This window comes from Ptiloglossa arizonensis, chromosome 3 (assembly GCF_051014685.1).
Source record: "Ptiloglossa arizonensis isolate GNS036 chromosome 3, iyPtiAriz1_principal, whole genome shotgun sequence".
Classification (NCBI taxonomy): domain Eukaryota; kingdom Metazoa; phylum Arthropoda; class Insecta; order Hymenoptera; family Colletidae; genus Ptiloglossa; species Ptiloglossa arizonensis.
In genome coordinates this window covers 20,966,210-20,981,328 of record NC_135050.1, presented here as the reverse complement: position 1 = coordinate 20,981,328, position 15,119 = coordinate 20,966,210, and the positions used below count along the sequence as shown (strand labels likewise).

At 47.6% G+C, this 15,119-nt stretch overlaps 1 protein-coding gene across 5 annotated transcripts in view; it reads right to left on the bottom strand.

Moving 5' to 3' along the window:
• Rhogef3 (Rho guanine nucleotide exchange factor 3) overlaps positions 1–15,119 on the bottom strand; it is a 204,381-nt gene that overhangs the window by 125,298 nt on the left and 63,964 nt on the right. For all 5 annotated transcript variants that reach the window (XM_076307274.1, XM_076307277.1, XM_076307273.1 and 2 more), the window contains 3 exons: positions 13,301–13,547; positions 11,440–12,910; positions 9,920–11,162 (listed from right to left, as the gene is read on the bottom strand). In XM_076307274.1, the coding sequence (XP_076163389.1) occupies positions 9,920–11,162; positions 11,440–12,910; positions 13,301–13,547 (2,961 nt within the window). The remainder of the gene's footprint in view (positions 1–9,919; positions 11,163–11,439; positions 12,911–13,300; positions 13,548–15,119) is intronic.

Sequence of the window (15,119 nt, the reverse complement as noted above, 5' to 3'; positions counted from 1 at the left end):
CGAACGCGAACGAAACTCTTTGAAAAAAATTATTTCATACGTGGTGCATCGATCGGTCAAATTCTGCGAGGAGGTTCTCGTGTTCCGTCATTGGGAGAGTATCTATTTCCAAGTATCTATTACGAATTTTCATGGCTATCTTCGGTATCATTTTTCATATTTTGTATCAAATTATGTTTAATAACTCGAAAACGCGACGTATGCACGCACGCGCTGGTATTCTTCCGGGAGATCCTTTGGGAGAAATTTATTCTCGGACGTGTTTGCGTACATTACGAACGATTATACCGATCCCACTTTCGGTTACAAATGACGCTATTGATCCTCGTTTCGGTCGAATAAAACGCGCCGATTGATTTGCTTAGAATGTCGCGCGTACCTCGTTCCGTTGAACCGCCTTAGAACGTTCACCCTTTGTTCCACGATTTAAATTTAACAAATAACGCGATTCATAATCAACAGGAAGCACACTTTCACTGTCCTCGAAATTTTCTCTTTGTAAAAAAATATAACACGGAAGAAACAGCTTAGGCGATAAACGTTTCGTTACAGAATTGTAAATAAATAGGTATATGGGTGAAATCTCGATCGATGGAGAATATTCTCGACAGACGCGAGATATTAATTTACTCGATGACGGAGGACCAATTATTGTTAACCTCTTGCTTCGCGATTTCTCGAGTTTCGATAACGCGCCACGCGTTAATTAACGCGAGCACGTTTCTGGTAAGAATGTACTTTCGTGTAAAAAAAAAAAAAGAAAAAAGAACAATAAACGACAGACCGTAACGCGATGCAATAATAACATTTTTATCGAACGAGTCGCTTACGTAACTGGTCGGTGAGCATCGGGGGACCTTGTCGAGCCATTAAGTCGTTAGAGTAGGTAATCTCGCAATTATTTCGAACGCTACAGGATGTTCGTCGCGCGAATCGCGAATCGATGCTCGTTCGATGTTTCTCGCGATACGCGGCTCCTCTCTGAATAAATTAAGACGACGAGGAACGTGGGCCGGTACGGCGAATTGCAACAGGCCGGGTACGTCTACGAACAACAACAAACGATCGTACGCATTGTCACGATATCGTGTACGAGAGCTCGAACGGTTACGATTTTGTGCGTACGGAATCGGCCGGTAGAATAAATTCGCTTCGACGAAAACAAATTAACATCGGCGCGAAACGATCCACCGTGATTTGTTTTTCCGGAATCGAATTAACTCTCGGGTAATCGTTACGCAGAGCCGCGAAAATCTTTCGATACGAGCGCCTCGATTGGCCAAAAATCAAATACACGTTTTGCTTCTCGAACAACGAACGAGAGATTCGTTATTTATTTTCCCGCGCTCCCTCGACGAGCGCGTTCTCGAGATCAAGAGTTTCCTATCCGGCCCGATTTACGTACCACGGATGTACTCGCGCGTGATCGATGCACTCCAAGAGTGAGCGACGTGTTTGCACACCGGATGTCGCAAAAAATGGTGGATGCTTCCTGAATCCTTGGTCGACGCGCGTCGTACCGAGATTCTCGAAGATCGGACCGCGACGACCGATTCTTCCCAGCGTCGCGACGCTACACGCGTGAATCCCGGTTAACGAAGTCGATTTACCGACTTTACCCGGTTTACTTTGTTTCACGGGTAACAACGCTCTGTAAATCCACGAGCGATTAAATATTCGACGGTGAGGAGGCGGTACGTAGAACGTTTAACGAGTTCTTTTCATCGACGAGTTAGGTGAGCGACGTAATCGATAAAAATGTTATTATTGCGTCGCGCTACGGTGTGTCGTTTATTGTTCTTGTTTTTTTTTTACACGGAAGTTGTTCAGAAACGCGGTCGCGTTGAGTAACCGTAAAGTCGAATTTGAACGCGGTGTTGAACCACGAGTTTCTCGCGCACCGAAATTACGAACGGAGTTGTTTTCTCGATTTATATTTTATTTTACCGGTAATAACGCTTTGCGAATTTACGAGTGATTAAATATTCGACGGTGAATAGGTACGCGGAACGTTTAACGAGTTTCTTGTACGTAAACAACGGTGTTTCTGTATTCGACTTGATATTTCATTTCGCGAGTGATAACACTTTGCGAATCTACGAGCGATCAAATATTCGACGGTTAGTCGGTACGTGGAACGTTTAACGAGTTTCTTGCACGTAAACGTTATCGTTTCGATAATCGAATCTTTCTTCGAGCGAGTATCGACCGCTCGAGTCGCGAAGTTTCTGCGCGAAGTGTAAACGAATGGATCGCGGTTATTTTTTTAATCGATTCGTTTCGAACGTCGAAAATCGGGCGGTTGCAAATGTTTCGACAACGTTTGCCACGAGTGGAAAGATTATCGCTGTATTTCGATAATTAATTCTTTTTCAGAGACACAGACACGAACGTTCATTGAGTATTCAATGGAGTTATCGATTATTCGCGAATACCGCCAATTACGACGGAGTTGCTTCGGGATTTTAATTTCAATTTTTACGAGGTAATTGGGATTGTTGCGAAATCGGTTGATATTTACTAGCTGTCAAAAGAGTAACCGATGAACTTGATCAAATTTCTGGCCAATGAGGGGTGAAGAGTAATTGGCAGCAGCTAACGCGAAGCCCCTCTACTCTGTCCCCTGTATCGATCGTACGCTATCGCGCGAATGCGCTCTCTAATTGCCATTTATCGAGCAAGTAACAAAGAAAATAACAACGACCACGGAGCATCGATGATGCACCAGCGTTTTGTTTCCTTTGGAAATTTTCACGGGGTAACGATTACCGTACACCGCTCGACACGGTAATTTACCGGTTTAAACTTGTTCTTTGGAACTCTCTCTTTCCGAGATGGACCAATTATCGACTCGGTAATTAATGCGAGCTATTAGTCCGGATTCGTACGGATTTGTTTCCCTCGATACGAAAGAAACCGGACGGTTCGAATTGTGAATAATATTCGCGAGACAACTTCGCGGGCATCTTCGACGAATTTATTCGTTATCAGTTCGTTGCACATTGAGCGATGAGGAATGTCGATGTCGGGATATAACGTATCTCGGATCTTCGAATAGAGATAAATTACATTTCTACCGAGTGCAATATCGAGACAAAGTGAAAGAGAATTTGAAAAATTACCCTCGTCGTATCGGTAATTTTTAACGTATATTACGCAAGATCGATTAAATTCTCAGGAATTATTCCTAAGACTAGAAACAAAGAGGAAGAATCGAAATTGTGAAACCTTGAGACGGTATGTTTGTAAATTGATCGCAGATCCGGAAGCGAACGAGGAGAATAGAAATTGTGAAACTCCGGAACGATATTCTCGTAAATTTATCGCGAATCCAGAAACGAACGAAGAGAATCGAAACAGTGAAACTTCGAAAACGGTATCTCTGTAAATTTATTAGAAATCCGGAAACAAACGAGGAGTTCGGATTCGTGGAGTAGGAAATGTTTAAAAATCATTTTTACGTTTCAAACGATCGTACGAGCGCGTGAATCGTAACAGAAAAAAGATTCTTTCGTGCGAGTGGACGTTGGAAGAACGGGAAGAACGAATTAGGAATTGGCAATGTTATCGAAACGCGAGGCAACAAGAGTCGCACGAAACGTAATTATAATCGATCGGTATTCAATTCGATGCCTTTCGACGAGGCGAGGTTCTTTGTGCCGTGTTTCGAGCGGTTCAATCGATGCGAGTGCAGCTTTCCAATTAATCGAAAACCGTTCGACGGAGGTACACGGAACGTTATTGCCGCGATGCGGTGGCGCGAGTGTGCAATAGGTAAGTGCATCGCGACGAAGACGTATCGCGGTCGAAGGCGACGGGCACAGGTAGCCACGGACAGGTGAGAAAGCGGGATGCGAGGCCATCTGTTAGTTTCGGAATAAAGTAGCCGGCGCAGGTCGATCCTAATAGAACCCACAGGTAGCGCTTACAGCGAAGAAATCAACGCCCAGAGAAAGTGCATTCGCTCGGTGCAATCGATGCGCCCGTTTAAACTTGACACTCGCCCTTGTCTTTCGCGAGCGAGCGGAACCGGTTCGCCGCTATTCGCGCACGTAACCGATTACCTTTCCGTTAATTGAGCCGAATTCGAAAAAAAAAGAAAGAAAAGAAAAGGAAAACAAACACGTGACGTCGTATCGGCAGGAAAATTAAATTTCCCTCGTTGGTCGTGTTTCTCTTTTTTTTTTTCACGGATAGACGACGTAAATTTAAAAAAAAATGATCGCGACGAACCGGAGACGTTGTAGCTATTCGATACGAACGATAGAGGATGACGTTGGAAGAATTGTTCGTCGAGAATACAGACATTATAAATTCTTACGAAAACCGCGATAAAACGAAACATCGTTTTGTCAGTTTTTTATGGCTACGTTTTAGAACGCGGTGATCCGGTGCTGGCATTTAAGCGACGGGAGATTGAGTTATATCGCGAAAACGTTTATTACAAATTTTCTCTTCCGTTTGACATTTATGGCCGTGGAACAATTGCGCGCGAGTAAGAAATTATTTAAACAACGTTGGCAATCGGGGTAGGAAATTTTCAGTTAAAAATCGACGGACAAATAATTGGCACGCTCCGTCGCGACCGCGGTAATTGATTTTCGTTTCAGGTAAGAGGAATTTTTGTGTTTATTGTGAGAAAAATTTACCCTACTTTCGAATATAATTTATTATTCAGGTTATTTCGTTATATTTTCATCGACGTTCGTTCCGGAGCATTTTTAAGGCAATATTATCATTCGTGATTAATAACTAGCTGTACTTTATTACGCGAATACATTTCGCAATCGTTGATAATTTTGATTACTTATTCGTCGCGCGTATTTATATAAAATCTATTTACTTTTTTTTTTTGTATATTTATTTTTGCGGAATTTCCACGTCGGTCTTTCGTATCGATTGTTCGATACATTGAACCATCGAAACGTTAAAGATACTGGACACGGTTTTACTTTTTGTTAATAAAATGATCAATTACTTTATCGATCTCGTTAAAAGTTTGTCAAACGAATAGCAATTTATGCGTCTAATTGGTATTCGTATCCTTTATAGCTTGCCATGAATTTCCAATAGGTATGAGAATCGAACGACCATCTGTCGCGTAAATTCCGATCCTTTGGAGATTAATACGATCCGCGTAGACGTAGTTGGAACAATATCAGGTACCGATTCGAGAATCGGATTTCAACGTAACGATACCAATCGAATACTTTGTAATCGCGCAACGGTAGTCGCGTTAACGACGATTGGGTTACTCGTGAGTGCGAGTACATACGTTTTACGATATCGTCTTAGACGCAAAGTAAAGTAGGAGAAGTGCATCGAAGAAAAAATTGAACTTTCGCGTTGTTCGTGAAAGAAAAATAGATATTTCCCAAGCGCGGTACGTTGTTTGTAAAGTGTCCGCAAACTCGACAACGCAAGTCCGTTACGAAGAATAAAACCGGTCTCTTGTCTTCGAAAAAAGTTGCAACAATTGTAACTCGTCTCGTCCCGGCCACTCGCCGCGATAAATTTTCACGTCTAACGCTATGAATTTTCTCACCCGAGAATTTTTCTCCATTGTGAAAATACCCGTTGTCGAAATCCCGATCGATTTTTTTCCGATCGGCTTTCACGACGCGTTGCGTATTTATAACCGTGTATATATTTCGTTCGAGATCAACGCGCGCACACGAAACGAAAACAAAGCGAACCCTCCCACTTTCTGGTGCACGGAACGACAATTCAAAGATTAATGTCCCGACCGTTTCATAACCGATCAAAACGCGCGCGGAATACGAAATTAAACGTCACGATATCGATAAACAATTTGTCCTTCGATAGGGTCGAGGCGGCGCGTCTGTTCGGAATTTTTTCACCCGAGTTGTTACGTCTTTCGAGAATAATTCGCAGCGGTGAAATTAACGATCGCGAGAGTAAGCGCAAAGTGGACGATCGAATCGCGCGAAAAATTCAACCAAGTGTTTCCTCGAAGTAGGTGAAACCCATCGGTGAAACGTACGCGTCAATTTCTCCCGACGATGGTACGTTCGGCGAAGTTTTATCGTTTATAAGAATCGCCTTACCTTGGAGGGTATATCGGTTGCGTTCTTAAACTCGGGAAATGGGATTCGAAAATGTACATCGAACGGCGAACTAATTTCGTTCGGGATATTTATGTACGTTTTGAAAAAAGATGGATCCCCGAATCGTATATAGGTATCCGGTGGAATATTATCCAACGTCTCCGTATCGTGGTCAGAATTTATGCTACCGAATACAGTTCTCGGTGAATATCATCGGGGAACGATCCTTTCGTGAATTCACGGAGCGTTTTTACGCGACGTTCTCCAATTCGCGAGATAGACCGGTACACAAGAGCGAGAGCGCGAGAAGGTGGGGGGGATTGCTCCGGGAAGTTGCGCCATTCGAAAGAATAAAGAAGGGGCACGAGCAAAGCGCACGACTTCGCGGAAGTTTCTCTTTCCTGGATTAACTATTGGCCAGAGACTGGGAGGAAACTTCCCACTCCGATGCCCGGCTCGAAAAGTCCGAGGACACGCGAAACGCATTCGAACTCGGTCGTTGGAAATTCAAAGCGCACGCGTTTCCGCATTAAACCGACCGCGTTTCCCCTTCTCCTGTTTCTACGGCCCCCACCGGAGTTCCCTAATTTTAAATCGAGTTCCACGGTCGGCGTTAAGTTCACTCGAAAACACGCGTCCCGTTTCATCGGTAGGTCCGGCGACTCGTTTCTTCGGCCGTTTCGGGTCAAATTCTCTTCCCTCTTTTTCTTCCGTGCCCGGCGTTTCGCTCGATCTTCGATTCGTTCGTTGGCGCCCTTCTCGCGAAAAATTACCAGATCTTACGACGCGGAATTTTACAACGTCGATCACCGAAAATTGTCGCGAGAGCTCGACACCGGGCTGGAGGATCTCGTTTCGTTCGAACGAACGAGCACCGTGCACGATAGTTTCGTCGCGTCTCCGGTCGTGCTCGGTATAAACTGGAATCGCGCGCGATGAGCGGTACAACGTCCCTTTGTCCGGTGGCAAACGCGGTCGCGGATTCCGCGTGGGTAGCGCGTGGGCGCGGTCTACGCGCGGGCCAACCGGTTCGACGAACGTACGATTACGTCGCGTTACACTTTGCACGTTTGTACGTTCGTCACTCGAGAGCATCGCTTAAGTTTCCGTATCCGACGAGCCATAAGGTGGACGAGAGTTTCGCGCACGAAACCCGTGCGACGAACCACTTACCCTACGGAGATCGATCCACCGGTAAGCGTATACCCGAGAGAATCGATACAACGAACGGAATTCCGAATTTTTGCGAGAAAGTTATTACCAGCGGAATTCCTCGAAGGAAGTCGTTACGAGCGGAATTTTTAAACAAAATTATTACCAGCGGAACTTTTTCAACGAAATTATCGCCACCGGAATTTTTAAACGAAATTATTGCGATCGGGATCTTTCGAACAAAGTTATCGCGATCGGAATTTTCGAAACGAAGTCCTTACGAACGGAATCTTTGAGCAAAACTATCACGATCGGAACTTTTTCATCAAAACTATTACGATGCGAATTTTTCGAAGAAAGTTATCACGATCGGAATTTTTAAACAAAATTATTACGATCGGGATTTTTGACACGAAGTCGTTACGATCGGAATTATTGAACAAAGTTATCACGATCGGAACTTTTTAAACAAAATTATTACGATACGAATTTTTAAACAAAATTATTACAGTCGGAATTTTTCGAAGAAAATTATTCCAATCGGAATCTCGCTTAACGACTCGTTAACGCGCCAGTAACGCGATTTTCTTGGTACTCGATGCGGTCAGTGGGAACGCAATCGCGATAGATATATTTCAATGTTGCCGAGAATTTGGAAATTTACTTTGTTCGTTTATCGTCTCGATAGCGACACGGCAGGTTCGCGCGTCGCCGCGCGTGCAGGCTATACTACTTGAGTTTTTCCGATGCGATCGTTCCTCTGCGTTTCAGGGAAAGTGTAATGAATTAAATAACCACGTGTCGCTCGTAGGGTACGTACCGTTTCGCGTACACATCCTTGCGCGAGTTATATCGGTATCGTTGTGTTACCATATCGCTACCCTGGTATCGTTGTATCGCTACCCCGTATCGACTTATACAGACTTGGACCGTGTGGATACCTCGCACTTTTAACCGTGACGCGTTCGCGTCGCTACGGTTGATGTTGTTCTCGTTGTTATCGTTATTATAGAAATACAGCGTTACGTTTACACCGGTTACATCGATAGCCTTGTGTCTCTCGGCAAATACGTCTGTAGGAACGATCTCGCGAAACGATACGTTACATCGTTCGTCGATATCGTAACACGGGCACGTCGGCGCCGTTCTACAACGCTAAATACTCTACAACACGAGTAACCTCTTTTCGTTCCGGTCGAAACGGTCGCGCGCTCGCAAACGGCAAAAAAGCTTAACGGATGGAAACAATACGTTTACGACCTGAATATTCTCCCTCGTTGCACAGTAAATGCAATTTCGGTACGTAGCGAGTATCGCGAACGATTCGTTGCGTCACGCTGAAGGCGTTCGTACGAGTATAATTGTATTAAATGAACGAAAGAAAACGAAACGGTACGAATCGAAAACGAAAATACTCCCGAGACAGAAGAAACGGATAGGTCGACGCGATGCAGTTTCGAGGTGCAGTTCATCGAGGGTCGCTCGATCGTTCCTCGAGCTTTGGCGCGTTACTCGATTCGACGGCTCGATTAAAATACCGGGGACGTTCGGCGCGTGAATTGATCGGCACACGTGTGTTTACCTGTGAAACCAAACGTCTATCCGTAACGGAGGGTCGAAGCATCCGGTGCACGTGACGCGTATACGATTGCACCATTGGTAACTTCGGGCCACGATGCAACGTGGTATCGCTCCCAGCGAGTGAACCGGTGTAACCGAGAGAACGAAGTAATTGAACTTGTAGAAAATTGGATTCCACCGTGTACTAACGTTGGATACGAGAGAGGGGGATCGTTTCCTCCCGGAATCTACACAATTTCGCGTGGTTCGGCGATAAAAAACCGACACCGTCCGTTCGAGCGTTCCACGTGCACGTGTTATGCGAAATTATTCCTCTCGGCGCTTCGTTTCGCTACGCACGGTCACGGTGTACCGTATCGATCGCTCGGGAACAACGGCGGGGGAATTACAAATTTATGGAAAATAGGATCCCGAGCGACGGAGCGCGAGGGGTGGAGAATTTTTTAAAAGTATCGCGACAATCGTTCCGGTGATCCGCGCGTTCGAAATACGCGTTACGGTTTCGAAATGGAAAGTCGATCGGAAGAGGGTTCGTACTTCCGTGCAACCGAGGAACTCGGTAAACGGAACCGGGATTTAAATAACACCGTCGTTTGTCTCTGCGCCTCTGAACCGGGTAAACGAAGGTAAACTCTATTTACGTCGAGAAACCCGCGCATAGAATTTCACGGAGGTCGAGTAAATCGTATTGTACCTCGGTCGTGTGTAAAAAAGGAAAAAAAGAAAAAAAGAAACTCGTTCAACGACGAGAAGAAACTTCGCGTCGAACATCGATCGATGTTTCCGAACGTTTCGGGAAATTTACGCTTCGAACGAGAACGTATCCGAGATCGATACGATTTCCTCGACAGCGCGCGCACGCGCGCGCGCGCGCGAAATCAATCATCGCGCGTACGTACCAAAGCGATCGATTTTCACTTTCGGCCTCGCGCTTCCGTATTTTTCGGCTCGAGAAAACCTTTTCATCGTTTTTTCTTTTCTCTCCTTTTTTTCGTCTTTGGTTATTTTCCAAAATTTCTCTTCTCCTCGACGCGCGAGAACGATAAACAATATCCTCCGTCGCTCGACGTTTGAACCGCGATTCGGAACGAAAACGAATTGAATCATCAGCGACTTACCCGTCTGTGTTGTGCGTCAGGAATGATTTCGGCAAGGACAGCGATCGTTGATGCGGGTCCAAAGAGATATCGGTCGGTAGAGAATCCTCCCCTCTGGTGGGAGCGCTACCGGGCCTGGACAGCATACCGTCCCTCGGTGGTTCCATCAAGGTCTTCAAGGATCCGATCACCGCGTCCTCCATCGGGGTGGAGGCACCGGAACTTTTCGCGTTTCTCGGACTTTTCGTCACCGTACGATCGGACGTGGTGATCCAGATATCGCTGCTGGAAGACGACGACGTGGTCGAGGAGGATACAACCTGACCGCTCGGCGATCTGCTCACGATACCTTTCCCCTGGACCGGTGACACTTTCCTGTCCTTGTTTTCGCAACCTTCGAAGCTACCGGCGAACTCCGGTTTCCTATAAAATCGATGATGCTCCCGCTTCTCGACGGTCGCGGTATTCCCATTGGAGGATCCCCCGAGCGGCGACCATCGGCTCGGTTGCTTCAACACGCTCTTCGGTTGTCTGTCCTGGTATTTCGAGGTGTTCGAATTGTTTTGATCGCGATTCCCGCGATTCTTGCGGGAGCTCTCGCGATCGCGGAACTCTCGATCGTCCATTCGCTCTAACGAGGCCGGGGACGAGCTGGCGCTGCCTCTGCTGGCGTGGCCGATCGCGTCCGTGGGGAGTCTCTGATGAGCCGGGTAGCTCTGGGACAGCTTCATGAATACGGGAGCCTGGTTGGGCGAGTAGAGAGTATCTCGTTGGGAACAGTGCGGCCAGAAATCGCACGTGCTGCTGTTGCAACGTAATTTCGTGTCCGGACTGACGCAGAAGTCGTGGTTGGACGACGAAGCGGGATTCGCGTTCGGTGTGGTCGCACCTCTTTGAAGAGTCTTCGGTCGTCTGGATTGTTGTTGTTGTTGTTGCTGCTGCGCCTGCTGCTGCTGCTGCTGCTGCTGCTGCTGCTGCTGCTGTTGCTGTTGCTGTTGTTGTTGCTGCTGTTGCTGCGGCTGAGACTGTTGCATCGAGGAACCGCTGGATTTCGATTGCTGTTGCTTCGACGATATAAAGTAAACGTCGTAAGTGTTCGGATTGGCTCGTCTTTGCTCCTGGCTGTCCTCGCGACGTTCGAAGCGACTCGGGAGCAGATTCCTGGCCACGACGCGGCTTCGCGTGCCGTAAAGAAACTCGGTTACCGTCTCCGTTTCGCGTAGGAGCTCTTCGTTCAATGCGTCCTCGGTCGACTGCGCTTTTCCTACGGGGACACGCAACAAACGAAATACTGTAACGAGAAACGAATCGGGGCGTCCGGTGCAAAAGTCTGTTTCACGGAGCTAGAGAAATACAAAGAAAAAGATAAAGAAACGACGGAAATTCGTGCTCGACACCGGTTCACGGAGACGTGGACGAGCGAATAAATTCGCGCGCGAGGAACACGCATCGAAGGACGCGACACCGAACGCGGAACAACCGCGAAACGATTACTCGCGACACGATCGCGGAATAGAAAGAAACGGGGAATTTATACGTACTGTTTTGCAGGGTGTGACGTTTCCGATCGTTTCCACGGTCGTTGGAAATTTTAACAACGACGCGATGCGGCTCGTTAGACTCCCTCGAGTGATCCCTGCTCGGTGCCGCGGTGCCCGGAGACCTCTTCTCCGGTAATTGAAGACTTCTCGATCTTCTTACTTTAGATTGATGAGATTCCGGGGACACCTGGGTCGTCCGTGCGCTCTGATGTTGCCTCGAGGCGTTCCCACGTCTGAAGGGGTTCGGTGTCGGGGATCTGCCCTGTTTCTCGGCGCTGCTCGACGACGAGGACGAGGACGAGGGCGAATTGAACGACAACTGTTTACCGGATTCCGAGGAACCCGGCGATCTCCTCAATCCCTGTTGGCTCCTGTGGTGACGGCTCTGCCGGTTGGGCGAGATTCTCTCGCCGTTCGCGCGTATCGATTCCGTGGACGAGTTCAACGCGATGATCGAGGACGAGACCAGGCTCAGGTTCAACGACGAGCTGGGATTGTCGTCCTCGTCCCCGTCGTCGTATCCCTCCACCGAGGAGTCCGTGTTCTCGGCCAATCGGGGCATGGTGGCTCTCGTCACGCAACTGTCGAGGCTTCTGAAGCCCATCGACGACGAGGAGGAACTCGACGATTCCAGGTAACGTTGAACGAACTGCGATCTCCTCGACGACGATTGATCCTCCAAGGATTTCGCTTGCGCCATACGGTACTGCTGTTGCTGTTGTTGTTGTTGTTGCTGCTGCTGCTGCTGCTGCTGCTGTTGGTGTTGCTGTTGACTGGTGTTCTGTCTCCGCGGTCTGGAGGGGGCGTTCGACGATTTCCGGGACGAAGACGGCAAGGAGCTCCAATTGATTTGTCGCGGTGGCGATGGCGGCGGGCTGATGATGTCGCTGTCCACTATGGCGTTCGATCGCGGCAAGAACGGTGCCTTACCGTAGTTGCTCCGTCCGGAAACGTGTTTCGAGGAGGTTGAGGATCGTTTGGCGACCGCGTCCTGGAAAGCCGGCGGTGGCGATATGATCGGTGTGATCGAAGGCGGCGAGTACGATTCCGGTATACTGTGCGGCGATGTGCAAGCGCTGCTCGCCACCGACTCGAAATCCTGTCCGTGGAGCGCCAGATAGTCCGGTCTCTGACCGTCCAATCTCGAGAACTCTTGGGGACACTTCCCCGGCTCGCTGTTGCAATGATAGTCGGCCAATTTCACCGTGGCCCGACGCGGTAGCGGTAACGTCCCGGTGCTCGCCGTCACCAGGCTGCTCTCGTAACTTATTCGCCGATTTTCGTCCAGGGACCTTTGTTGTACCTGGACCCAACCCGATCGACCCAGATAGACACCGTCCACCTCCCGGTCGCACCATCTCACCGGTGACAATTCCCTGCTGCAGTCGCCGCTGATGAAAAGTTCCCCGGAAGTGCCGCTGTTACCCGACAGGAACGCGTTCGAGGACTCTCGTCGACGAGAACTCGTCACCTGTCCGTAAGGTTCATCGATAGGAGTGTTCTCGAAATACTCCGGGACCGACTCGAAACTTTTTTAACAAGGACCGCGGCTTTTTTTTTCCGATCCTCGTTCGCCTTCGAATCGAAGTTGCGCGACACGAGCGCGGGTGACGCGGGAACGGGGGTTTCTCTCTTGTTTTTTCTTTTTTTTTACCACGGAGGAAAGTATCGGTGTGCAAAATTATCGGGTAGGATTCTGTTATTCGAGTTCGAAAGTCCGTGGAAAATCGAGTCGCGAAGAATCGAACGGTGAATCTCGTAACGTTCGAGCGCGAAACTTTACGACGGAATCCAAGAAGACCACCGAGCGGAACGTTCCAGGGTAATCGATAAAACGAATTTTCTCGAATGTTTTACTTGCCTGCCCGTGGCTATCCTGTCGATGCTGTTTTAAACCGGAGCTCGACGATATCGATGCCGTCGCCTCGTGACGTTTCAAGGATGGTATCGAAGTGCCGCGTGTATACGAGCCGCGTCCGCTGCCGGTTGATTTTTCTCTGCCGCCGGTTTGGCTTTTATTGCTACCGACACTGTACGCGGAACCTTGAGAACCGACCTCCCAAGGATCCGATGTGCTGCGTAAGTGCAGAATCGACACGTTCGGACCCCTGGAAAAAATATTTACTTTTTATCCTGCGGGAAATTCAACGGGGGAAAAATATCGAGGTGGATAACGCGTAAATTGGAAAACAAAACGGAACGCTCGCGAGTACTCGAAAGCTTCGCGCTACTCGTAACGCGGAAACGAATCTTCCAATTTGATCTTTAATCTTCGAAAAATCGACTACGGAGAGTCGTCGACGATCGTGAAAGAATTTCGTCCGGATCTCTCGCACGGACTTGCATCTTCTTTCGAATTTACCTAAAGTTCGTAGGACAAAATACACGTGTGGAAACTCGCGAAGCGATTCGATGCGCGTTCGCTTCTCGCGACGTTTTTTTCGAAGCGGAAAACCGATGTAAATAATACAACGAGACGCGTTTATACGCGAATACTCGGAGTTTAACCTCGAGAGAACTACCCTTACGGATCAACGTGGTTATAATACGTAGAAATGTCTACGGTTCGTATTGGCTGAACTCGATTCGAGGAGGTTGTTGCACCGTTGCACCGTTGCAACCTGGATGCGTCGCTTTTCTCCCTTCGTCTCGTACAATCTACCCGTATAAATATTCATCGGGAGTACGTGGCTAGCGATATAGATATCGCGAGATAGAAGAGAAGCAAATAAAGATGTCACGAGGGGGAAGAACGCAGGGAAACGAGGACATTGCATCCATCTTGCTTCGAAATGTCTACAGAGACGGGGACCTCTTCCTCCTCCTCGATTCAAAACCACCGTGCGATTGCACGAGTTTCCGGAATACACGGTAAAAGCCGGGTAAAGCACGAATCAAGGTAAAACGGATTCGTCGACGTTTTACATCCCGGCAAAAATAAAAGCGCTCGCTGTGTATCACGGGACACGGATACGACCGCGATTTAGCTGTGATTAAATGCACAAACGGTTCTTCCTCTTTCCCTGTTGCGTCGAAACGTCTCTATTAACGAAGAACCGATACGACGCGGTTAACGAATACCAAACGTACGGTATTTCGAGAATCGTCAATTTCAAAGCGCGTTCGAGGACACAAGAGGTAAGTTTTTACACTCGAGATTTCCAACGTAGGGCAAAACGATCAACTATATCGATTGAGCACGAATTTTAAAAAAATACAAATATCACGATATTTCGATAATCGTGAATTTCAAAGCGCGTTGGAGGACACAAGAGGTAAGTTTTTACACTCGAGATTTCCAACGTAGGGCAAAACGATCAACTATATCGATCATACACGAATTTAAAAAAAAATACAAATATCCCGATATTTCGATAATCGTGAATTCCGTTGGCGAAATTATTCACGATACCCGCAAATATCTCGGATCTAAGTCGGAGGCTTTCGAGGAGTATGCCGTACACCCGTTGGAAAGTTACTTACATAAAGAGAGATCGTAGAATCTGGGATGTACTACAGATTCTTCGCGGGCGAAGGTATGAAAAATTGGCGAAAGAAACCACTGCACGATTTATCGAGATCTGGCTTCTTCGTACGGTACGTGTTCCAGCTGCACGATTGTACCCGTTTTCCGAGTCGCAATTGCTCTGTTTTTCGAAGTAGGATTCAAAAGTTCTTCG